The 27,411-nt window shown below is 38.1% G+C and overlaps 1 protein-coding gene across 1 annotated transcript in view; it reads left to right on the top strand.

Moving 5' to 3' along the window:
• The window catches only part of galnt2 (UDP-N-acetyl-alpha-D-galactosamine:polypeptide N-acetylgalactosaminyltransferase 2), a 64,596-nt gene extending 40,017 nt beyond the window's left edge, over nt 1–24,579 (top strand). The window contains exons 3-16 of the mRNA XM_028475451.1: nt 2,622–2,775; nt 7,451–7,549; nt 7,622–7,689; nt 7,762–7,827; nt 8,960–9,081; nt 10,641–10,728; nt 11,494–11,581; nt 11,667–11,770; nt 12,653–12,779; nt 15,693–15,785; nt 17,681–17,764; nt 20,480–20,606; nt 21,356–21,475; nt 21,562–24,579. Of these exons, the coding sequence (XP_028331252.1) occupies nt 2,622–2,775; nt 7,451–7,549; nt 7,622–7,689; nt 7,762–7,827; nt 8,960–9,081; nt 10,641–10,728; nt 11,494–11,581; nt 11,667–11,770; nt 12,653–12,779; nt 15,693–15,785; nt 17,681–17,764; nt 20,480–20,606; nt 21,356–21,475; nt 21,562–21,717 (1,496 nt within the window). The 3' untranslated portion in view covers nt 21,718–24,579. The remainder of the gene's footprint in view (nt 1–2,621; nt 2,776–7,450; nt 7,550–7,621; nt 7,690–7,761; nt 7,828–8,959; nt 9,082–10,640; nt 10,729–11,493; nt 11,582–11,666; nt 11,771–12,652; nt 12,780–15,692; nt 15,786–17,680; nt 17,765–20,479; nt 20,607–21,355; nt 21,476–21,561) is intronic.
• The last annotated feature ends 2,832 nt before the right edge of the window (nt 24,580–27,411 follow it).

Genomic DNA, 27,411 nt, shown 5'->3' with positions numbered 1-27,411 from the left:
TTTTTTCTGAGCTGGTGTGCTGAACCTTTGATTCAGCATGGATAAAGTATAAATGATTACAACGAACTGTGCTTCTGTATTACAGTTAGTTGTAAGCGTGTTAATGTAGAAAGAGTTTCTGAAGGTTTTGTAGCAGTCAGCAGCAGCACTGGCTTGAAACTGCTCAGATGAGAGGGTTTAAAGCACTGTAATGGAAACCAGTAGACCACAACACTTACCAGTACTGAGTTAGAAAGAATCGAGCAGTAAACCACCAGCAGAGCTGATGGATGTACCTACCTGCTAAAGAGGCCGGAGAGTATTGGAAAAGTGTCAAAAAACCAAGTGATCCTTGAGAGCAAATGCAGGGCCGATCTGTGGTTCAGTCATCACACAAAACTCCAGGGCACGCTTTTTCAAAAGTAATCGGCCTGGATTCTTTAACAGTATATCAAATGAATAATACTATATTTGGATTATAAAGTATATCCAAGGTTTTAATTTGATTTGTTAATCTGTTGTTATCGTGATGAGGTAAGCTATAATATATTCAGCCTATCATTATAGGCCTACAGCAAAGTAGAAAGAGTTTGACCTTCTATAATAATCCCCAAACAGCTGTCAATATTGACCACAAATAATCAATGTACGGTAATTCTGTCACTAATTGATGTATATTAGAAGATAGAAGCGTTATTGTCATTGTACAATGAAATTAAGGTTCTCTTCAAGAATGAGGAGTGTCATATTACACACCTAAATAAAATATTGGAAAAATAAATATAAACATATAATGCTCAGCGCACTATATACATTAACATGATAACATGATAACAGCAATATAAAAATGTAAAATCACAATTGTAACAATAAAAACAATATTTTTATTGTTAGTTATTATTTTTCTAGTAATTCATGCAATGATGGGAGAAGATAATAAAGTAATCACTGGTTTTAAACAGAAATAGTGTCTAACTATCGCGTCCCTTGTTGCACTTCCTGTTTGCTGGTTCTGGTTCTGGTTCTCTCTCACAAAGTTTGGCTAAATGTTAATTTATCTTCATTTAACACTTGCTGCCACTAAATGTAGATATCACCAAGGACATCACGTAGTCTGACACAATGTCTCAGGGGTACACACACAGGAGTCAGACACAAGATCACTGCGAGCTAATTACCATGCCAGTCACATTCCCACGCTGTCACGGAGAGTAAACATTCTCTTTCTGTCTGTGTACCTCAGTCAGTCTGTCTGTGTGTTTGTCAGTGTCTGTCGCTCTCTCACAGACTTGGTAACTCTGTGTCTCTTCCTGTCCGTCCATTTGTGAAGATCAACCATCGTATCTCTCAGCTTGTCCGTTTCTCTCCCTCTCACTTCTTTGTTGTCTCTCTTTTTCTGTCAGTTATGTTCACACTCATCCATGCTCAGATATGCTGTAATCTCACAAAACCATATGGTTTAATATGACCCATCAGCATAACAGCTGTCGTCAGCTAATTAGACAAATGAATATGTGTGTGTTTTGGTGTAGCGTGATAAAATGTAAAAATTAAACATGACAGCTCGTGCTAACTACAAAGAGATCTCTGTGACTTAAACAGAAACTATGTGCACACATTGGAGTTGATCTTGGCCATTCTTGGGGAAAAACTGACCTTGTTTTTTATGGTTCTGATAAAAACAGACTTGGCTCTACCATTTTCATTACTGACTGCAGTAAACAAGCAGAAGCCTAATTATACAGATATCTATGCTTCACCTCTCTGCAGTGCATAATGAAAAAAAAAAACCCATTTCTTGCCAATGTTGTTTTTGCTCCATGGTCCAATATCTGCTTGGCATATTTTCTTTTTTTTGGCAATATGCAGCATAGATTTCATGTCAGCTCTCCTCCGTTTCACGAAGCTGCCCCTTCAAGCAGCCTCATCTCGGTGCAGTCAGGTTCCTTTCCTGTCAGCCGTGAAGACTTCTTACGTCAGTCAGCCGTCTGCCTACAAAGATATTTGTACTGCTCTGTGAGGCTGTTCATTCTGATACCTATTCAAGCGACAATGTCTTGTTTGAGGTTTATTTATTCTTCAAGAAAATCTGTTTATTTTGCATTATTTGACCTGAAATCCACATAAATATGTGAAAATAGGGATGTCCCAATACAACTTTTTCACTTCCAATACGATACCGATGTTTTCAGCCTTGAGTTCTGGTCGAGTCATGCATACGTTTATTACTTATTTTGGAGTGTGGAATGTTAGAATAGGCTTGATCAAGTGATGTTACTCAGAGAACAGTAGTCAACAATTCAAGTTATTTTTTACTTTCAGTATATGGTGGAAACAACTGAGGGTGGGGACAAAAACAACAAAAACTTATCAGCGCCCTTATATCGGAGATTTTAGATGCAGTCCGATAAAATCCGATATTCATTTTCTGGCTGATAACGGATCAGGACACCCCTATATGAAATGCTTCTTTTTTGCAATATTTCAACACTCACTCCTGTTCAATGGTATAATATGTTAATGCAGGCAGCAATGAACAGTAAAAAGTAAAGGCTTAACCCTACACTGTGTTAAATATATATTTCCAGCCTCAGTAGATGTTGATTCAACATTGTGTGCGTGTGATGTTTGTGTTTCTCCAGGAAAAGTGCGCTGGCAGGACTTTGACCAGGATCTGTACGTTGGAGCGACAGTGGTTCGACCAGGTCAGGACCCGTACGCCAGAAACAAGTTCAACCAGGTGGAGAGCGATAAACTCCGTATGGATCGAGCCGTGCCAGACACGAGACACGATCAGTACGTAATAACTCAAACCTGACACACACAACACACACACAACACACACAGGCACATGTGTGAAGCAGTCCACTGAGCTTTTATTGCTGTTCCTGCTCTGGCTCTCCTCTGTCGTCTTGTGTGTTTAAGTGGCAGCAAACAGGATAAGATCTTAAGGAAACTCCCTCTATTGTGGTCTGTGAGATGAGAAAGGAAGTAGCAGCTGAGCAGACTCACTGCAAGCTGTCTGTCCCCTGGGGTAAAAACAAGGTTCTGCTCCTTTAGTGGATGATGAGACAAAAATAATTCCTCTCACAGAATGAGTCAGAGGAACATTATGTTTTAATAACTTGCATCTTTGCCTATTTTTAAGCTTAAACCCGGCCAAAGCAAGTCATCATTGGAATAATTCATTCACCGTGATCAGCCCAAGCCTTTTAACAGAGGATGTAAATGCTGCTAATGATATATTTTATTACGTATCCTTAGGGGTGCACCGATTGCAATTTTATGGCCAATAAAAACCTGACAGGCCGATACCGATTTTGGCCGATCTCGTTTTTTTTTTCATAACTGACATCATACTCCATGAATGTTTCAGTCTTTTTTATTGTAAAACATCCAACAATACATGTGAAACAATACAAACATGTTGTTTTAACTGCACATGAGGTAGTTATCTCAAATATAAATTCAAAGTTTATAACATTTGTGTCCATCATTTTCCTCGTAGTAGCTTTGCTCTTTGCACTGATAAGCACTCTGTGTTTACCGCCAGTTGTAGCTTTAGCATTAGCTTGATTTCTAACTGAGTGGTGTGGTGGTTTCTTAAAATTTGAATGAGGTAGTGTTTTGTTTGCAGCTTCACCAAGGCTTATTTTCGCATTACAGGAATTACAAATTGTAATCCTTTGCTCTCTTTTTTTTGTGTAAAACTGCCGACATGCTAAGCTAACCGTGCTGTTGTTGTTTCCCTATGTAACAGAGGCATGCGCAGTTGCGCACGCACACACATGAGCTGGTGGGTGGGGCCTGTCAGTCAACTCACAGCAGAAGCGGACAGTGGCTGACTTTATGACCCACTTTAAGACCTTTGTGGAGGTAGAAAAGATTGGTTTCATATGCAAGGATTGGCCTATCGCAGATCGCCCAAAATCAGGGAAATGGGCACCTCTTTTGTAGTGAATGTGATTCTGTTGGTAACAACAGTAGATGGCATACAAATGTGAATTTAAATGAGTGCAAAAAACACCTCATTGTGATGAATCATTGGCTGAGTCAGAGTATTCCCAGAATGCCAGTTCTCGTGATGTGATCAGCAAACCGGTGACAAGGTTATGGGTATTTTAATGTGTTAGTGTGTGTGGGTGAAGTCTTACACATGTAATGTGGCTCACAGTTGTTGGAAAATGCCCTGCATTGCAGTTGGAGAATAAAGCTGCGTAGCCACAGAGCAGCCACGAAGTCATTTTCTGGGAAAACTTAAGGGCTCTTCTGTCAACGAAGCACAAATTTTAAATACTTTATTGTTCCCACAATGGGGAAATTTGGTTTTCACAGCAGCACACATACAGGAATGAGACATCGAGAAAAGCTATAAAAGGAAAAGTAGAGTAAAACAGAGCAGAATAGATCAATACAACTAGGGCAAATTATCTATATGCATCCACATCTACAGACATAAATATACATATGTAATGGACTTAAGGGACGAGTTCCCTATTTCAAGGATTGTTCCGTGGACCAGTAGAAGGAATCTTCTTGGTTTTGCTGGCATTAATGTTCATGTGCTTTAGCACACACCGGTCCTCAAGGCTCCCATCCGACACACTACAAATAATGGCGGTGTCGTCTGATAACCTCTGGAGATCGCAGAGGTCTGTGTTGTGGCCAAAGAAATTGTTGTGTAGAAGCTAAACAGAAATGGGGAAAGCACAGAGCCCTGATCACCTGAAAGCACAGTCTGTTCCTCAGGCCGTCAATGATCCAGACAACTTTTTTGGAAAGTGATACAGGTCAGAGTGGAGATGGAAAATGTTGATGTGTCTCTAAGTGAGACAATGAGCACTAAAGTAATTTAGAAATGTTTGGGAAACACAAAAATGACTTAGATTAGTTTTAAAGGATTTTAAAGAGTTTTTATGGGCTGTTTTCTTATCGATAAGCTGTTTTAGACATTTTCATTCCTCATTTCTCATCAAGGATGTTGAATTCACACAGGAGCGTTTTATAGCAACAGTTTAAGTGCTGACAAAAAAGGCCTCTACAGGTGAATGGACACAGGAATTCAAACATTCACTTTCAAAGTCATGCTGATAAATTTAGTCATTGGGGATTTGTTCCTGTCTGTGTGTTTCAAAGGCAGTTCCTGTTTTTTTTAAATTTTTATATATAAAGGCAGTCGTTTTGGCCTCGGTGATGTATCGACTTGAACCACTAAAGCCATTAGCCTACTGAAAGAGCAGAGTCGTGCCTCACATTGATCGACCTCTGGTATTGATGCACCAATGCTCAGCTTGCAGCAGCAATGATTGTGAGGGAATTTTAAAAAAAGAAAAAGAATTCTTGCAATTTGTTAACAGTTGCAATGGATTAAGGCAGTGGTTCCAAATCTTTTCACAGTCCTGCACCCCTTCAGACATTTAACCTAATGCCGTGTACCCACTACTCCTACACACTTAAACATAATAATGTAATGTCCTATACTATGTAGCTCGACGGTGAAATATGTCTCAGAATTTTACCTATCCTGTTGAGGAATAATGTATATCAAAAAATTATAATAATATGTAAGAAAACATCTTATTCAGAATTATCAAATTTATTTAATGAAATAGCCTGCTGGCATTTTCAGTGAGAAACAATCTTTTTTATTTTGGAAAAAAGAAATCTACCAAACATTTGCTGATTTAACATATACCAGTAGTACATACATACCAGTGACGTGCCGTCAGGGTAGGCAAGGTAGGCAGTGCCTACCCAAGGGTGAATTGATATTTTGATTATTTGTTTTAATTATAATTTTTTATTTTTTTTTTTAATTATCATATACCGGTAATTATAAATTATTCCATTTCCAATAGCCTACAGTACCTAGAAGTTTGAAAGTGTCCGCATTTTGTGCGTTTCATAGCCCAAATTACTAAACAGCGCTATTTCCTCGAACAGCTGCATAGTCTCACTCCGCTGTAAGGCAGAGGGAGGCCACGCCCCCTCCCAAAGGCACGTTGCTCTTCTGCCTCCGTTCCCATTGCGTGTTTTTACGTGTTTGCGCATGCGCAGTCAGGTCCCCAAGATGAAAACTATTTACGTCCAAAGGCAGTGTAGAGAGCTGCCTTTGGACGTAATCTGCCTTTGTGTGGAACCTAGGGATTATGGTATGAGGTTTGATGCTGAAAGAGAAGCCATCATATTCATACAGGACGGGGGGGCAATTTTCAGAGACACACTAATGGACCTTTATGCACATACTTGAATGCACTCGGCCATAAACGCAAACAAATGGCAACTACGGTACTCAACAAGTACATTTAACATATTGAGTATATATTTTAGTTCATTTCTCAATGCTCTCTTTGACCTTTAACTTCTCTCCTTCTAGTTTTAATTTGAGACCTAAATACACACGTTTGACAATCACAAACCTTTAGGCCCTCACGAATCGATTAGATTACGATTATAGTGACTAGATGTCATTATAAATCGATGTTGTCAGGATTCTTTGGTTTCTCACTGTGCCATTGATGAATTGCTGTTTTTTTTTTTTTTTATAACCATAGCAATTCCATTTCATACAGGAGGACAAATGTTACCTCTAACTTTTTATGAGGACATCTGTAAACCTTTAGTTAGAACTGCCTCGTAAAGTGCCAACGCCAGCAGAATCCTTACTGTAACATACTGTATACAATAAACAAAAAAGGATGTTGTAAATTATGTCCAGTTTATTATATATTAAACTATCAGCAACTCGAGTACTATCGTGTTTTTAAAATATTTTTTTGTACTGGAAATTTATGCATCAATTATCGATTACTAGGGATGTCCCAATCCAACTTTTTCACTTCCGATACAATACCGATATTGGCACCTTGTTTTTGGTCGATATCAGCACGAATCATACGTACTTTTATTACTTATTTTGTAGTCTGGAATGTTAGAAAAGGTTTGATCAAGTGATGTTACTCAAACAGAGAACAATAGTCAACAACAGTAGGTATGAGAAAAACTGACCCATTTATTATTAACCAATTGGTTACATACATTTTAACCTTCAACTTAATATCTATTCTACAGTATTCTACAATCGAATAAATATAATATAATATATATATAGGAGATTTTAGATGCAGTCCGATAAAATCCGATATCAATATCTGGTTGGGACACCCCTATCGATTACTATGTCTGATTGACGATGCATCGATTATTTCTCCCACCCCTAATCCCAAAACCTGATGTGTTTATGGTAAAGACAGAGAAATGTGTAGTCAGTGTATTAACACACCCCACTGTCTGCATGCACTGACTGTATCTTTATTGTGCTCATGGATTGAAATCTTCTAAGGCAAAGTTTCCAGCTTGCAGCTTTGCTCACACATCCAGCATCGTGCGTACGTGCCGTGCTTGTGCACATGTGTAAGCGTTTTAGTATTTTTCTATTTTTCCATCTAATTAGTATGTTTCTTTTGTGTAGCTGCCGGCATAAACAGTGGAAGACAGACCTGCCACCTTCCAGCGTTGTTATCACCTTTCACAATGAAGCTCGCTCAGCTCTGCTGCGGACTGTCGTCAGGTTAGTGAATGATGCGCACGCGGATTTCCTCCCTGCAATACATTTGTTTTCATTTTTTTTTTCTTTCTTCAGTGTTTTGAAGAAAAGTCCACTTCACTTAGTCAAAGAGATCATACTTGTTGACGACTACAGCGATAACCGTGAGTACAAAGCACGAATAGATGACACACACACACACGCACACACTAACTAACAACTGCTTTTTGTTTCAGCTGAGGATGGAGCGCTGCTGGGGAAGATTGAGAAAATCCGTGTGCTGAGAAACGACCGCAGAGAAGGTAGCTTATTGAAGATTTCACTATTGCAACACTGTTTTTCACTATTGCAACACTGTCTTTCACTTACACTGCAAGCCTTAATGCTCAATTCTGATTTTTTTGCTCAAATCCAATTTTTTGTTTGTCCGTTCACATTACCATTTAAAATGTGACCGTTATCAGACTCCAGAACTGACCCGCATGCGCAGTGAATGTGTTTGTCTCAAAGTTTTTGTTCAGTGGAGCCAGAGAATGAATGAACAGGTGGAGGAGGAGGTAAAAGAGAGACAAATATTTTGATTTGGTTTTTTGTGGTGCCAATTTGCTTTTAACACACACTATTTATGATAAAATGAAATCAACAGGTTTGACAGGCATTAGGTATTTATAGCAGAGCTTGACCTGAAACCAACAGTTAAAACCTGTTATTTTCCTCATACAAATGACATATTTACGCTTGTTTTAGTGGTAAGCATCGCTTTTATTAACAAACAACTGTTAATGTCAACATCAGATCAACGCACTTTAAACACACACAGGTGCGCAGTGCACGCTTGAGACAGTGGATCTATTTACATAATCAATGTATCATATATAAGGATAATCCGTGTTCTTGTGCAGAAAAAGGATTGATTCAACAGTGGATGCTTCAAGTATCTCCCAATTCTGTCCCTGTCCCTCTCTGCTCCAGAGGACAGTTCACAGCTGCAGCTCAGCACCCTTTTTCTTTTTTTTTTTTTCATTTTTGCAGCGCAGCACTCGGCTGTTACTAATTCAATTCAATTCAACTTTATTTGTATAGCACAATTTACAACAAAGTCATCTCAATGCATTTATCAAAATATAAAATTCATAATAAGAAAGAAAAACCCAACAAGATGACGCCAACGTATCAAATGCGCATTAAATCCACCTTGACCGTTCACACTGTGGTCGTATTGAAAAAGATTTGACCTCTATCTGATTCACGACCACATATAAAAGTGGTCTAAATCTGATTTGAAAAAATCAGATATTGGTCGTTTTTGAGTGTTCACACTGCTTTTAAAAAATCTGATCTGGTCACTTGACCCCCAAAAAGTTGGATTTAGGCCATATTTGCCTGCAGTGTGAACACAGCCTATTTCACTTTCTTATCTGTCACATCATTCAGGGCTGATGCGATCAAGGGTTCGTGGTGCAGATGCTGCCACAGCTCCAGTCCTAACCTTCCTGGACTCCCACTGTGAATGTAATGACCACTGGCTTGAACCACTACTGGAGAGAGTAGCCGAGGTAAACACACGCACACATGCCCTCAAGTGTTCTGGACTTCACAGGATGTTAAGGTAATAGTTTGAAACCTTTGGTGGTGCTCGTCCATGAGTTTTGTTTTTAATTGTGCACACCGAAAATGTAATACTCGGAAAAAAAATTTAAAAAAAAAAAACTAACTCTGGCCATAGGTGCAACTCATAATAGCACACATTCTGTTCGAGTCAAAATTGCAGCAAGAATTTCTTGATAAGGATGTGTTGCAGAGATGGCAGCTTGTTATGTGTGATGTAATGAAATGCGAGTGTATCAGATACAAACTGAGCCACACCAGTGGCTTCTTTTTCAGTAGTATTCAGACCACATTTATACAGGAGAGCAGCAGCAGCTGATCATTTACAACCATTTAAATTAGTAGCATAAAAGCTGCCACTTTTAAACAGTGTGTGATTTTACACATGGTTACAACCTGTTTAACTGCAACATCAGCTGTGTTTAAACACCCAGTTTAACAGTTTTACTTGTGCCAACTGTACTTTAATAATAATTTACACTACACAGAATTGTAACTGTAAATCTTTGACACCGAGACAGAAGTCGCCCACTCACTTTTAAGAGCAATAAATTATATACTATAATTTAGATGAATTCGTTTTTTTTCTAAATTTAATTTTTTTCCGTTTTTTTTTTTTTTTTTTGTCCTTCTGTTTCCCCTTTTTTTGCTTTTTTTAATCTTAAAAAATAAAAGCTAATATGTTGTGCTTTACTCGAACAAATCATTTCGGCTTGCAAGTGTAATAGTTGCCATGAAATGGCCTGTTTTTGCACATTTGGAAACATGAGGAATTTTTTTCAAAATTGTAATTAGTTTTGTACAGTTTAGATTTTATACAGTATATAAATCTCAAAAAATGTATTTGGTTTTTGTGTTTTTCTTCTTTTTAAACTGATATTATACTGGTAGAAAATGTAACAAAGTATTTTAAAAACTGCCAAATAATTGAAGTCTAAAGTGTTATGGAAAAAGGGTAAAATCACTTTCTCATAGGACTATTACTGACCATTTTATAGACAAAAAAGGCAAAAAAAAAAAAAACAGGTGTTAATATTACAGATGTTAAAGAGTTTAAAACAAATCCAAATATGTAGTTTGTTTCTTTGACTGCTGGATTTTCAAACAAATTGATCTGTACAGAAAAGAGCTTAAAAAGTGTATAGAATATTACATCTGTAAGGCCAAAGTATGTTTTTAGGCTTTCTTCGTAGGCCAGCTGATCTGTTTTAATTTAAGCCTTTTTTTTGACTTTTTTGACTGGATTTCACTCAGTGTGGAAGGAACAAGCTAGTTTATGTTAACAAACACTGGAGTAAACCAAATAAAGAAAGCAAAGCCGAGCTAATTACTGGGGTTGACATAAGCATTTGCATTTGTTTGTCATTTTCACAAACACATCATAGTGCTCAGTCATCTGTGGAAAATATTGATGGATTTGACAGATTGTTACCAGTTTATGTTCAGTTTTAATCTTGACTCAAATGAGGGTTAATGATTTTCTTTCCTCTCTGTCGTTCCATCTCAGGATAAGTCCAGAGTGGTCTCTCCCATCATTGATGTCATCAACATGGACAACTTTCAGTATGTGGGAGCCTCGGCCGATTTGAAAGGAGGTGAAGCATGAGAAAAACACACGAGCCCACGGCAGCTCGGCAACAAATCTTTGTCTTCAATACAAGTATTGCTTGCATGACAATAATTACCTTAGTTTGTATATTTTTTAGCTGCAATGAGGGTTTGAAATGTTTGACTGGTGTCCCGCACACAACATATTTACTTTATTGCTGAAACTTATTTCAGTTTTATTTATTTAGCAGCGTTTCCAACACAGCTTTTCAGCTTCGTGTGACCAAAATCTAGCAAGAGTTTTTAAAGAGAACAAAAATCTCCTACAGAAAAGGATGTGGAGGTGGTAGCCGTCTTTGGACTTAATCCTCCTAACACACAAACAAAGACATCAATAAAAAGCCAGTAAAAATATCACATCCTTGGTGGAGCTAACGAATATTTTCTTTTGCATTTAACTCTGAGCTTTAATCAAGCAGTATATTATATCTGGCAAAAATTATTTACTTTTTTTAAGGTTGATATCACCTGCTATTTCTTAGTCATGTCCACGTGAAAGCTTTTGTTTCCAATTAACAATTGATCAACACAAATAAATAGAAACACAGCATGCAGAAACAATTATTTTCCACGACCAAAGGTTTCCATACTTTTATTTTTTCTTATTACAATGAAAAATATTTACTGGTGAGCGTCCTGTGTGTTAAACAGTTGCCATGTTTAAGGCTTCTACATTTAGTGCTTATACATGTCGGCCAATTGGAAAATGCTGATGTTATGCCATTACCTCAGTTGTATCTTTTTCTGCTCAGGTTTTGACTGGAATCTGGTGTTTAAATGGGACTACATGACGCTCGAGCAGAGACGGGCTCGACAAGGGAACCCCATCGCCCCCATAAAGTGAGACCTACGTTCCCATTCTGACTCACAGTCACGTGAATATTCACACTCGGCTCATTTCAACTAAACTCTTCTGTTTCTCCAGGACTCCAATGATAGCAGGCGGCCTGTTTGTCATGGATAAGGAGTACTTTGAAAAGCTGGGGAAGTATGACATGATGATGGATGTATGGGGAGGCGAAAACCTGGGTGAGTGCTGCAAATTCAATGTAAATAATGTGATATAATGATGTGGGTTAATGGCTGTCGAAGGAGGAGGAATTGCAGATAAAGGAAAAGTCACAAATTGAATTTAAAAAGTGATTAGAAGAGTAAAACTGATTAGTTTCACAAAACCACAGCCAGGAGTCAGCATCAATGAAGAGACATTGTCCTAGTTCTCCCGTATCAGTTCAGTCAGTGTAAAGCCTGCAAGTGTGGATTGAAAGAGATTATTAGAGCCATTTTCTATAGTTTACAGTTTTGAGTGTGTGTCATTTGGAATAATATATCAAGTTATTTGTTTGAGAATCTCTGCAAATTTGACTGCGTATTTATATAAAATGTAGGGGGGAAAACCCTTAATATTAATCCCTAAATGTGTAATGTTTTCAGAGGAAAACCTGTATTTTCCACACTTGCTAAGCTTTTGGCTCCTGGTGTCTATGTCCTCTCCCACTCTCCTGTGAGATTTGGTATGAAAGTAACGCAGTAAATGTCTCGCACTCTACTATGAGATCATCTACATTTCAAAGCCAAAAACAGGATCAACAGAAAGCTTTACTGTAGTTTAGGCGTCTTTCAATAGACAGTTGGTCTTAGCAAATGACTGTGAAAATGTGATCATTGCTGTCGCCTCAATGAAGGTCATTTGTAAGAAGGACACATGAATATGACACTTGTGTGTTGCTGTCAGAGTTATTCCTGAAATCTGGCAAACTTCAGACACCTGTGGAGGCTGCACGGTGGATCAGTACCTGGACTGAATCATTCTGCTGCAGAAAGCCAAGACGGCGTCAACACCGCAAACATCACTGAGTAGCCGATGAAACGTTTTAACTGTTTTTGTTTTTCCACCCTGCGGTGTTGCAGAGATCTCATTTCGAGTGTGGCAGTGTGAAGGCAGCCTTGAGATTATCCCCTGCAGCAGAGTTGGACACGTCTTCAGGAAGCAGCATCCCTACACCTTCCCTGGAGGCAGTGGGACTGTGTTCGCAAGGTAACCCCACACAAACTAAACCAGCTGGTTTACTTCAACCAAACAGGAAGAACAAGCTTTCCATGGCTCTTAGTCATAAATGTGTCCATTGCTTTGACCATCAAACAGCAGCAGTTTGAGAGTGTGATGATGCTTATTTTAGATTGAGGTGCATACGATAATGCCGAAATTGAAAGACTCTGTAAAACAAATTCTGACATTTTCTTCTAAACACATTAAATAGGTCATACATGTTTTCCTTAACACATGTACAAAGCCATTCAACCTTTTGTAATATAATTGTGGAGCTAGGCTTCAAAAACTGTATTTTCGATTTCTGCAGTTCAGGATTTAATGGGCGGGTCAGAAATCAGGGACGCGTTACGTAACGCATAAACCCGACTCTGCTGCTGAAGCACACCAAACTTCTGCGGCCTCCAGTGGGCGCAATTTGGCCCCTAGTCAAAAACAAACCACATATTCGGACTTAGGGGAATAAAACGTGTCCGCTGGTGCCACATTTTTCATGAAATTAGAGAGATTATATACCGCAATTTAGTTTTTCGCCTCTAGCGGCCGCAGTTTTGACATATTCGGACTCGGGCGGAGCAGACCTTTCCGCTGACACCCCGTTTGGCCCGATCCGAACACTTTTGGAAGCACTATCAATGCTGGAGCGGCTTTCACATTGTTCTCTCCCATAGACACAGTACAAGGAGGCGGCGCCCTTCCCGTGCTTGGGCGTGGTTCCAGCGCCTCTAACTGACACGCCCACAGCATCTCAAAGCTGAGAGAAGTGCTTGTTTTTCCATGATTTTGAGACCTAATTTTATATACTTAACTATTTTTTCATCCTTCAAATTTAGCTCAGTGGTCAATGACACATGTTTCTGTGGTGTGACAAACTCATAACACAAATGTATTTCTGCTTTACACGGAATTGAATACCGCATACCAATACTGAGGGCGGGATGGAGTTTGTGATTTCATATTCCGTTACTTTCTTACCTGATTTATTTTGTATAACCATTCTTTCAAAGACCACAAAGATGTTTTTTTTTTTTTTTTTTTAAGGCTTCTTCATATTTTGCGTCATTTTCTTTCTTATCGTCATCTTTTTCTTTTCCATCTTTTCTTCCACTTCATCTTTTCCTTCTTCATTTTCTCTCCTCCTCTTTCTCTTCTTCTATCAGCTGTTTTACATGAACACGTCTGTCCTCTGCCATCATCCCTCTGTTTTAGCACAACTTCAATGCAAACACTAATTACCAGCTTTAATAATTAAACATAAAAAAGTTTACAGCTTTTTCAATTTTTTTTTTTTCTTCTTAAATTAAAAGATATTGTGAGAAGCAATAAATCCCTGAAACGAGTCCCACAAACCCTCAGGGCACCACAAAGGAATGTCTGACAGATTGACAAACAGATAACGGAGAATTTAGGATGTCTGCGGTTTCTCCAATTTCAATGGTAGCATATGAAGAATAGACTAATATAACAAACAATTAGGATTTTTAAAAGAAGTTTATGGCTAAATTCAATATCGTTTGACAAATACATCCTGTAGTTACACGACAGCAAAACATCCCACTGAACCCATTACAGAGGGTCTATTTTATCTAACCATATGGTGATGCCTTTAATCCATGAAATATATTATCCTAATAACCAATCAATCAATCTTTTATTTGTATAGCGCCAAATCATAACCAATGGTATCTCAAGACACTTTACAGTAGAGCAGTCTTAAGGACGGACTCTTCATTTTATGGATACACACATATGCATATATACGTATATACACATACATATGTATCCCACACCCAACATGAATTCATCATGGCGGCAAGTTAATAACTGTTATTAAGGCCCCGGGCAAAGATACAACAAAGGTCAAACCATTGGACAAGTAACTAACAAAAAGGGATGAACCAGCTGACCAAACTGGAAACCAACCAACTCAATGGAACTTAGAATGGTAAAAATCAATAGACACAAAATAAGTGCATCAGTAATAATTGAGTGCAAAAATTATGATGGTTCAAAATAAATAAATAAAAAAATGCTTTTCGGAACAAATGTTAGGATCTTATTCCAACATCTTAAACACCAGAGGTGTAAAGAGTACTCATATATCCTACTCAAATAGAACTGTTACTTGACTGAAATTGTACTCAAGTACAAGTAACTCATACATAAAATACTCAAGTACAAGTAAAGAGTAGCACAATAAAATAGTACTCAAAGTTAAAGTTACTAGTTACTTTCACCCACCATGTTTATTTTGGTAATAGATCTTTGCCACGTTTCCCTTGCATACAGTAAACATCTCATGTATAAATTTAAAAAGCACAGTTGGAACTTAATATATTTTCCACAAAGGCATCTGTATAAAATAAAATAAAAACTTATTTTTTCTAACACACAGTAAACCGTTCCAATAATCATACCGTACTGCTTCTCTGGAGGTTGATTAAGAATGGGTCAGCAGGTGGTTCAATAGATAGTCATGAATCCAGCACGGTTTTCCTGTGTCATCAGACGAAATCATGCAGGGTATTGAGCTCTTCACATCTGGAGAGGCATGGGGCTGTAATTAGCTCATTTTTCTTCTAAAGTTTGATTTAAAATGTTACATTTTAAAATGAGGAAGTGAAACATCTCTGCTGCAGCAGCAAAAATTGACATTCTGTCACTGGGGGTCACATCAATGTTTCATGTTGCTTGGCATCGCTCCGACTAATGACTTCAGCAAATGGAAAACAAATGCATGCTTCCATAACCAGCAGAGCTTTGAAAGTTTCCTACGTCTGTCCTTCATCAGTGTCTCTGTCTCTTTATTTTGATGCTGACGTGCCCAGCTTTATTTGCCTGTTGTCATTCTGAGACCCTGCTCCCCTCACGGTTGGTTTGATCCTCTCACACTTCTGTCAGGAACACGAGGAGAGCAGCGGAGGTGTGGATGGACGAGTATAAAAACTTCTACTATGCAGCTGTTCCCTCAGCCAGGAATGTTCCCTATGGGAAGTAAGTAGCACAGCGTATCAGCCCTTCAGCGACGTTCACAGAGCACTAGCCTGTGCTTCATACTGCTACCTACTCTTCATTTTGCTGCCACTAGCAAAATGTGCTTTATTTGAAATAACACATTCAAACAAATCATCTGACAGTCTGACAGTTGTAATGATCAAACCCAATAATCTCTCATTTCACCTCCATGTACTCCTGCATCATAGGTTATGTCATCTTTTCTAATAAACTATTACAGAAGTGACAGTTCACCGTACAAACACAAACACAAAGAAGTGTGGACGCCCTTCATGGATGAGCTTAAATTATAAAGCGCTACAGATGAGTGAGGATTAGACAGTCAGATATTCATATTGTTGTTTATCTGTCTAAATGCCACAAAATCTCCCAATTCTTCTGAGGCACATTGATCTCGTTTTTAGTTTGATTCTTTTGTGACATTTGAACAATGAATCAGGAACAAGATGTTCAACAAGAGCTCCTTGAAGATTTCCTAGAAAGGTGTTTTTCAGATTCTGCATCTCATTTGATTCCACTGGTAGATTTTAGAATCTGAAGCTGTAAGCAGCGGATTTGGTGTGAACTGTAGAGACATTCACGGGTTTGAAATGCATCATAAAGTTTGATCTTCCCTCTTTCACCAATTCTTCTCTTAAAACCACAACCCTCCGCACTAATACTTGGCCTGCAGGCTTTCAGGCAGCTGAGCTCAATGATAGCGCTGTTGTTATTTTACCCATCAGTCAATCTAAATCTAAATTAAATTACATTTTATTTATATAGCACCAAATTCCTGTTGTCAGATCTGTTTAGATCAGCGTTTCTCAAATAGGGGTATGAGAAAGATTTTATTTTATTTTTAAATTTATTTTGATCATGTGAATGACTTAGAAACAGGTAAAATTAAAAACTAAATTAACATCAAGAAATCACAACAAAACAGTATCTTGCATCTTAAAATTCATAAGAGTGGAAAATGAACAAATGAAAGCAATAAATATATGGAGTTTTATATTTTCTATAGAAAATATCATCCAAATAATGATGATGGAAATGATCTTGATTAGAACATGAACTGAAAATACAAGGGTCAGTCTTAGTTCCACACCAGGCGAGAGATGACCAGAAATGATAAAAACTATAGAAATAAATCTATTCAAAAGGCACTAAATAGTGTTTCATTCCACTTATTTACAAAATTAGATTATTTATAACGTGTGTTATTCCATTATTATGCTTTATAAATGTTTTTTTTTGTAGTATTCTGAGCAAAATGTTGTAATTGTACAAAGGGGGTACTTGATTCAGGAATAAAAAGTTTGAGAACCACTGGTTTAGATAATATTATTAGAAATGTTATATTCAGGGGTGCCCATGAGTGGTGCTCAAAAAAATTAACCAATGCACACCAGCTCAAATGTTCAAACACTCTGTGTACCAAAGGTTTAGGGAGATAAAAGTGAACGATGGGCGTCTTCTCCTGATTTGTTTTATTTTTTCAGCCACACGTGTTTGGCTCTGTCGAGTGGAAAGGGGCGGGGCTACAGGAGGAGCAGAATAGAGGGATGCATGGACAACGTGACATTTTACATCATTTTGTTTTGAAGTAAAATGTCACGTTATCCATGCATCCCTCTATTCTGCTCCTCCTGTGAAGTCGTTACGGTAAACATTAGCAGCAAGCAGCAGTTGATGTCATGATTGCAATCACAAAGCTTGTCACTCAACCTCCAAAATGTATGCCAAGCATTTCCTCACTACAAGTGACACTTCCTCACAAATTTGATATCTGTCTTGTTTTTTTTTTTTTTGTTTTAACTTGACTGAAGTTTGATGATCAAGAGAATGCATGTACTGCAGCCTGTAATTCACTTGTGGTTTGTCTCCCTCAGTATTCAGAGTCGCCTGGAGATGAAGAAGAGATTAGCCTGTAAACCCTTCAAATGGTACCTGGAGAATGTTTACCCCGAGCTAAGGTAAGAAAATGAGGGTGTGTGGATGATGAGGGGCGTGGTGGGGTGTGTAATGCTGCCTAATGAAAGATATGCTTCAGTGACAAAACCACAGCTTGGTGTGTCAGACGCTGCAGCAGCATTACAGCCTCTGATGTGTGTTCTATTGGATGATAATGACTTTCATACCTGCTCATTAGCAGCAGGTATTTAAATCCATTACTACCTTAAGAAGGTCATACCACACTTGTATGTATGAATATTTGTGGTTATAGTTAGCATGATCTTGAGTTTTGAATGTTATAAAGATGTTCTTCTGTTATGCTACTTTGCTTTCTGATGTAGTTTTTATTTAGTTACAATCTGCTTTGTCACTTTATCATGCCATGACCAGGTTCAGTGGATTCAGTGCGTAGGGCAGGGTTGGTGTGTACACACACACACACACCCTTTGTTCGACTGCAACATTTTACTTAGAAATTAAAAACAACTATAGAGTAAAATGATGGAATTAACGAGTGATAACACACATTCTAAAGAATCCCATTTTAAAGAATCCCATTTTGTAAGTAAGTGGAAAGAAACACTAATGCAGTGGTTCCCAACCTGATCTCATTTTGATATCAATAATTTTTTTCTATAATTAGGTTTTAATCTTGTTTGAGCTCTTATATATAAAGCATTTTAGTTAAACTAGATTTCAGGGATGCACCAAATATTCGGTGGTCGAATTTATTCGGTGGTCAAATATATTCGGCCGAATATTGCATAAATAGCCACATTCGGCATTTGGGTTTAGTGAGTTAAAAGCAAGGCCGCATAGTAGCGCGTGACACAATAAAGCAATCAAACAACGTATAGTGATTTTCAGTCCGAAAAGTGTGTGCACGTTGCTGCAGGAGCAGCAACAGCAGCTCCTCCTTTCCACACACAAACACTCTCTCCTTACCGCGTAAAAGTTAGAAACCGTCCAATTCCACAACCGAGTCCGTTGTTAGCTCTGTGAGCCACAAATCCGTAAATATCCTCATCGTTTCCTCCTCAGTTTACAAGCGATGTCGGGTCTTGCTGCACAGGCTGGTGTAGCATTAGCACGGAGTGCTAACAGCTGATGTGAACAATTGGTCCGTGGCTCCAAGCAGTGACTCCCAACACAATCAGCAGCAGAAAAAGTAGTGGAGTTTGTGCTTACAGTAGTATAGTTTGTATTTACATATATGGCAATAAAGTATGATATATATTCTGTATTAAACAGCAGTGTTTGTTTTAGCTGTTAGATAGTTGGAGAGGGAGGAGCTCACATTCTAGGACGCGTGTTAGGTGACGTCACCTGCCAATGTGAGCAAAATCCATCTGTCCTGTTTAAAGCTGACTTTTTACAAAATGTAGAATAACAAGGGAGGGAGGAAACAACTTTTTCAACTTTGGTCTCTGAATGAGGCTAAAGGGATTTATATCACTGTAGCAAAACCATTATAAAGTGATTTTTTTTCATCATACCTCCCCTTTAATGCGCTTTAGTTTTTTTTTTGGAATGCATGTTTTGTTTTATTTGAAGGCCTAATATAAATGAAAAACTTTGTAAACTTTGAAAAGCAAAGGCTACTGGAATATTTAAAAAAAATCTCAGAATATTCAATAAACATTTACTTTCTTTAAAAAAAACATATCTAAAATGTATTCCACGATATTTATGCACTATTAAAAAAAATTGTGAAAAACGTAACATTCGATATTTGGTATTCGGCCAAGCGTTTATATTTTATTTGGCTTCGGCCACAAATTTTCACTTTGGTGCATCCTTACTAGATTTATATTTCACAAATTAAAAGTTTAGACATACAGTTGTTTAAGATTGTTGTTTTAATTTAAAAAATTGAAAAATCTATTTGAATTTTTTTTTAAATTTCAGGCGACCCTGTTTAAACTCCAGGTGACCCCATATGGGGTCCCGACTCCAAGGTTGAAAAACGGTGGTTTAGTGGCTTGTGAATAGATTGATTTGTATAGTTTTTATCATTTCCGGCCACCTCACACCTGGTGTGGGACCAAGACTGACCACCCTCTCAAGCACCCCCCATTTTTTATTTAAAAATTGCCCATACAACTTTTATGTAATTACTTCAATAGTAAGTGAATGCGGCCTCCGATGTAAAATGTAGGTAATTATTTTCATCTATTGTCAAAAGTGTGATCAAATGGCCTTTACTGGATAAAATAATCCTACAAGAATATATAGTAATTTATTGAGCAATAGTACTGTTAGTTTGTGGTGAATTTGTCCAAAAAATCAGAGGGTTCCTGTAATCAGAGGGTTCCCGGTTCAAGCCTCACCTGGGCCATCACTGTGGGATGTTGAGCAAGTCCCTTAACCCCAAACAGCTCCCCAGGCACTGCAAAAATGGCTGCCAACTGCCCCCCAGGGGATGAGTTAAATTGCAGAGGACTAATTTCAATATATATGTGTAACAACATATACATACATGACGAATAAAAGCTTAAAGCCCAGTTTAATTTAATTTTCATTAATTAATTTAATAAAATAGCCTAAGAAAGAACTAGGAAAATGTCTCGATTATTTTTAAATTAATTTTTAAATCTTTCTGAGTACCCCTATTTGGGAACCACTGCTATAGACTTACAGATAACACTGCTAACCACCATCACACTAAACACTTATAAAAACTTAGTTGTTATGAAATTAATGAAGCAGCTGTTCACTCTCTGTTTCCACCACAGGGTCCCAGACCACCAGGACATTGCCTTTGGAGCTCTGCAGCAGGGAGGAAACTGTCTCGACACCCTGGGTCACTTCGCAGACGGGGTGGTGGGCGTATATGAATGTCACAACGCTGGGGGTAACCAGGTAGCAATACCACGACGACACACACAGGTCAGCTTATGAAATCCTTGCAGTAGACACACCTGGGACAGTTGATGGTATCTGTGGTGAGAGCACATGGGGGTTTGTAATTAAAGGTCACATGTTCCTCGTCGTAGAGGTACTGTCATAACAAAAGGAAATGATATGTTGAGACAATGTAGCAGTAGATTCTCAAAGCTTCAACTGTGTTCCAGGTAATGGAATACATGTGGTGTCAGTGTCAGCAGGGTGCTAATATTTTTATTATTGGGTTTGTGGACATGGGGCCACTTTTGGAGCTGAGAGACAACAGGCTTTCTGCCCCACCCATACTGTTATTGCTGTATTATTTTTAAAATGTATTACCAGATATGTTGAAAAATTAAAAAAAAAAAAAAAAATCAAGCAAAAGATGCAAATAGACATGAAACTAAAATTAATGTGTTTTTTATATTTTATTATATAATATATTATTATATTTATAAGGTTTAAACCAGACACCATGTTGTCTAAATAGTGAATTACCGTATTTGATTAGTGTTGTAACACAGATATATTGTGTATATTGTGATCTGCCTCTGAAACCTGTCCAAGATATAAATGTTAAATGTTTTGCTGTTTTTGTGAAAGAAAAAAACTAACCTTTGAATTGTCAGGCCTGAACTATTAGCAGACGATGTTGATAAAACCTAACGATAGCCATCTTCCTCTGTGACTCTGCTGACATTTGTGCTTGTTTGTGTTTTGTGGAGGAATGGGCCCTGACGAAGGACAAATCAGTGAAACACATGGACCTGTGTCTGACTGTGGTGGACCGGACAGCCGGGTCTCTCATCAAATTACAAGGCTGTCGAGAGAACGACAGTAGACAGGTACTGTTGTGTTTGTAGTTTGACACATTGTGTAGGTTTTTGGTTCACGAGTCTCTTCTGAATGCGTCTTCTTTCCTCTCGTCCAGAAATGGGAGCAGATAGAGTCGAACTCGAAGCTCCGTCACGTGGGCAGTAACCTCTGCCTGGACAGCCGCAGTGCGAGGATGGGGGGACTCACTGTGGAGGTGTGCAGCCCCAACCTTAACCAGCAGTGGAAGTTCACCCTCAATTTACAATCATAGGGGGTGCAGGAGTATCTGGACATTGGATAAAAACATCTGAAGAATCCAGGACATTGGTAGGAAGACGACTCAAGGAGACCAATCAACTCTTTGGATAAATGGTTTCTCCTTTCGACTCCTAAGTTCAGCTGCTCATGTCTACTCCCCGCTAAGCTCCTCCCCCCTGAGGGAAGCAATGAGCTCAGCCCACAGGGGGATGGGCTTATAGACAGTGATGGAGTAAACTGGAGGCTGAAGGGGACCAAGATTGACCTCGATGAGGATTAAAGTGCTGAAAACACTTTTTAAACTACATACCTCAGTGTTTTGTTCATTGATGGCTCCAGAGATGAATGACCAGTGAAAATGGACGTTCCTTTGCTTTCTTTATGCTGGTGAAGCAGAACTACGACATAATTATTTTAGTTCACTATTCATATTTTTACATCTCTGGCTTTTGCGTATCCTTGGAGTCAAGAAGGGGGATTTATTTGTTTTGTCCTGAAACCCTAAACGTTAACAGAGGCTGCTGGTCGGGGTTTTGGAGGAGGGGCTTTGGGTGAATTTATGAAACAAACTCGATTCCTTGAGGTTTTCCTTTTGTTAACTCATTCGTTTACAGAATCATTGGGGATTTGGAGAAAAGGATGATGTGTGTCTCCTTTTCATACGGTTTCTTTTCAATAGATTTTGTCTTAAGAAGATGAATGGGATGCATCTCACAGGGAATTTAGTTTTCAGTTTGTGTTGGGTTTTTGCTTCTGAGATCAGGAAGTGTCCTGAGGTCTACCCTGAAGGTTTTACTGGTTGTCTGCAGGCTAGAGCACTGGCTGCTCACATTTACACACAGATGGACAAAAACGTATCAAAGAAAACCAATATTTGACCTCCATGATTTTGTTTAAATTTCTTTAAAAATATTAAAACCAGTTTTTCTGAATAATTTGAAGGGAGGTTATGGGAGAAAGAAAACTATTGCTTGTTTTTAAATGTTTAATCTATGTTGCTTTCCTTTGCCTGTGTCTTTGTTGCCATTTCTATATATATTTTTTCAAACCAGGCTTATGTTACAATTCCATCTACAGTGATTATACAGTCTCATCAGTTCAAAGGTGATTTGTTTTTTCCTCAGAAGATTCAAACTGTCATAGATTAAAAAAAAGGATTATGAACTCCTTAGAATGAGTAATGCAGCCTTATTTTAAAACAGTCTTTTTTTAAATGACCCCGGTCCCTTCTTTAGTGACAAAGTCCAACCTTTCTGAGTCCAGTCTGTGAACAGATGGTGAAAAAACTGAAAACTGTAACCCAAGCTTTATTAAGATCAAACTGATCCTCTTCACTACATGCTTCCAAACCACATTCCCACAGTGACACTCATGGTTTCGTTTAAGTCTAGTATTTTTTTCTGATCAGCCATGTGTTCCTGTTGGACCTGAGCAGATATTTGTGGTTGCACAACCACTGCTGCAGTTTCTACTGATACAAACCAGAAACATGAGGACTTGTTTATTCAGACTAAATGTGACACAGTGCAGCCTTGTAGTGTACGTGTGTCTGTTATTCGATGCCTTCTGTGTGTCAGTGGCACAGCACTAGTTTCTCTTCATCCTCACTGCTGTGATCCTCTGCGCCTTTAGTCACTGACGAGCTGCAGTTTGATGGAATTGTTCGACAATAAATGTGCTACGTCTCATCACTCGAAGCAGCTTTAGATTAAGAGATCTCTAAAGAGATGCAGCTTTTAAGATCACACCCTCCTTTTTCCTGTTGGGACCAGAGATGAGTTGTAGCATAAAATCGTATTTTTGCACGTGGATCTACCTTATCACATTAGTGTATGTAGTTTTATTCAGAGTTTCAAACACAGCTGTCTTGTTTTTCATCTTGTTCACGGGTTTTGTTGCTTCTTTATTTTTATTATTTAGTCTTTTTCTACCTGATATGTTTAGGTTTTTTTTTTTTTTTACCTGGTCTAACACATAAAAGAAGTAGACTTGAGAAGGTCATCTGTAACTGCAGCAGGTTTAGAAAAGCCTATCCTGTGACTTGATGGGGTTCTGCTTTGTGAGAACAGTCCCAATAGGGTACAGCCTTTGACCAAGTGCATCCACAAGCCCACACTTTTAGCTTTCTTTGGATCTTATGCTCAACAGACATTCAGATAGAAATCTACAAAATAGATTGTATATGTGGGGGTGGGGGGGTTGCAGTCAAAAGTAATATTCGAATTCAGAGTTTATTTTTCTCTGACCTGTACATACTAATCTGAGGTGTCAGAGAAACACTTTGATAGTAAATGCAGGTAACAGGAGGTGTTAGAGTTGAAACATATCGGTCACATCTGCAGCAGAGTTGGTACAGTTCTCAGATTATGTGTTTTCTTGGGTAAGAATAAACACAATAATGGTCAGATTTGGTTAGAAAGTGTTAGTTATCCATGTCTTTTTGTACGTACTCCTCAGTTCAGTGAGTTCAGCTTCATGAGATTCAAACACACTGATGGTTTCTCATGATTTCAGCGCCTCCTGTGGTCACACTTATTTAGTGCAAGTCAACAAGAAAAAGGGGCCATGAGGTTGTTCCACTGAAGCCCATTTACACTCACAGGATAAAAAAAAAAACATTTGTTCCTCTTACCATGTTCATCTGCTCATTTTCTAACGCTGTGATTTAACCATCAGAAGGTGACCCAGGCCTACCAGGAACAGGAGCCAAACTGAGTGACTATAGTGCAAATACTTAATCTTCTTCTGCAAACAGTGACATGTTGGAAGCCTTTTTCTTTTTAATCATGTCTCATTCTTGTACTGGTAAAAAGGTTGCTATTTTATTTGTGTTCTTTTAAAGAAAAATCACTGTAATGAATAAGAAGTTCAGCACCTCGGTTTTTTTTTTTTTTTTTTTTTTTTTAAATTGGATAATTAAATGTTTACATCTTTAGCACAATGTGCCAAAGTTCCTTCATGTTTTGTTTTTGTTTTTTTCTGTATGAGGAAGATAAACAAGAAAAGAATGAGTTTGTAGACTCTGGAAACTGGTGGAGTTTAGATGCTTGTAGCATGTTGTCTATTTTACTGTCGCTGCACCTCAGTTCTACATTTTGGTGGGCTGCACTCAGCACAATTTGTATCACTTCAATGACTGAGTATTGGAATAAAAAAGGGTCAACAAACAGTTTTCAAGTTAATGACATGAACTCCTAAGAGGTTGATCAGCCAACACGTTTAACCCTGGCCTACATGAGGTGCACGTTAAAGAGCTGATGGCAGAATAACAACAATTGCAGAATGATGTCTAAGGTGAATTTGTATTTCAAGAGCATCCTCTAAAAACATCCACCTTGACTTTACTTATGCTCTGTTTTTGAGAAGACCAATTTCTATATTGAGAGTTGTTCTGTAACGAGAATTTTAAAGGTCATGCTTTGTGTTTTCCTCAGCTTTCCTTGGAAGCGGGGGAAGGTTTAGGTCTTAAAACTGGAAGTCTTCTTCCTCTCAGGCCACCTCCAACTCCATCATAGGATTAAGTGAAGAAGAGCCGAGTGTAATATGTGAAAAGCTCTGAGACATCAGGCTCAGGTCTGCTTAAGTCTCTACAGCCTTTTCTGTGACCGGTTGTAGTAGAGCATAAGAGTTTAACAAGTACGCAACACTTGAAGCTGAAAAAGTCTCATCACCTGTTGGTGATGGATAATAGAAGACAGTGAGCATTCAACATAACGCTGTTGTATGACAGGAGCACTGATAGCTGGTGATATTGCCTGGTGCGCGATGCAACGTGAGGAGTCACATGTAAAAGTGTATATTGTTGTATATACCAAGATCAGTGTGTGTGCGTGTGTACAGTATGTACATAAATAGTGTATTCGGCCGCAGTTCCTGGATTTGTTGTCGGACTGTATAGCGCTTCTAACTCTTCCAGTTTTATAGAGTGCAGAAATTAAATTTGAATGATGAGAATTGATTAACCTAAATAAATGCATTTATAATATACTAAATAGTCTGTGTTTTAACCTCCCTCACAAGCACACAGATGAACTGACAATTGCAGTTTCATTGCCTGTTTAATCAGTTACAGTTTTATTAATGCAGTACATCTAAATGTAATTTTTAAAAAAAAAATTATAATAATAATGCATTGGATTTTATATAGCGCTTTATAATCGACACTCCAAGCACTATACAGAATCAAGGCATTATTTGTTCACTCCACAGTTAGTGGTGGTAAGCTACTATTGTAGCCACAGCTGCCCTGGGGCAGACTGACTGAAGCGAGGCTGCCATACTGCGCCATCGGCCCCTCCGACCACCACCAACACTCACTCACACACTACATTCATACTATGTAGTATGTGTAGCCTTTTAACACCATGATAAATTCCTTAAGTAGATAAAGTTTTGGGTTTTCTGTTCTAAGCATGCTGAGTTTGGCCGCTGGGCATGAGTCATATTTACTGGAAGGCCTAAATATTTAAAGAGGGAGCGTTTTTTACCCATCACTCAGGTCTTGCTCTTGTCTAAGTCTCAAACAGAGGCTGGCAGCCTGCCTTCCATACTGCAATAAACAAACATCCTGTGCTTGGCCAAAAGCACAGGAAACTTCTCTTTTTTTTCCTTTTTTTTTTTAAGTCTAACTAAACTTTCCAAAATGTGTGTTGCTAAAGTTCGGCATTCTTAACTTCTGAAAATAAACTAAATGAAGTCCAAAACTTTATTTTCCTGCTTTGAGAAAAAAAGAAAATCTGAATCAGTGTCAAACAGGTTATTGGTTCCTGATGTAAACTGAATTTATTTGATGTAAAAGCATCAGAGTGGACGGTTATTTCACACAATATGTTACAGTCTGTTGTAAATGACTAAATATTAGCAAATAATACAAAATACAAATTAAGGGGTGAATGGACTTGATTCATATAGCACTTTAATTACCAAAAAAGGCTTTAAAATATCACCACATTCACACACATGGAAAACTGCTGCCATGCAATGTGCTAATGTACTACTGGGAGATTCTTCAGGTTTAGTGTCTTGCCCAAAGACACTTCGACAGAAGAAGACAACTCCTACCTCCTGAACCACAGTCGCCGAAAAGTAAAACGAACCCTTCATTCCCACAATCCAGGCTAACTGGTGCTATCGAGGTAACTGGGAACCTGGAATATTATTGTTTTTATTTATTTTAACTTGAGAGTTTTTTGTTCAAGAAAATAAATACGATCGTCCTCAGGGTCACTTTATTCAACACATTCAAGTTAGAATAAATTAGGAATGATCTGGATCATTTTTGAAGTGCAATAATAAAAATATTGGACTGTTTTTTCCAGAGTTACATTTTCACATATCTTATTTAAAAAAGCACAATCCAAATATCTCTGGACAAAATGTAAAATAACGTATTGCTTATTTTCGAGAGGTGGACAAAATATTCACCTTTAATTACGTGATTAAATTTGCAGATACTCATTGTCAAAAACTACTCCAATGCAAGTTAAAGTAGCCCAGTCAAAGTAGTACTTAAGTGAAACTACTGAAGTATATGCAATAATAAGTACTTATTAAATATGCAGTACGTATTGAAACTAATGAAAAGTTTTGCTCATCATAGCTAAAAATAGGAAAACACTGGTGCACGATCTGCAGTACAACTGAATAACACTAGTATCGCATTAAATACCATAACATTTGGTTTATGTTTAAAAAAAAAAACCACATC

This window comes from Gouania willdenowi, chromosome 3 (genome assembly GCF_900634775.1).
Source record: "Gouania willdenowi chromosome 3, fGouWil2.1, whole genome shotgun sequence".
Classification (NCBI taxonomy): domain Eukaryota; kingdom Metazoa; phylum Chordata; class Actinopteri; order Blenniiformes; family Gobiesocidae; genus Gouania; species Gouania willdenowi.
This window is presented reverse-complemented; position numbering and strand designations above follow the sequence as displayed.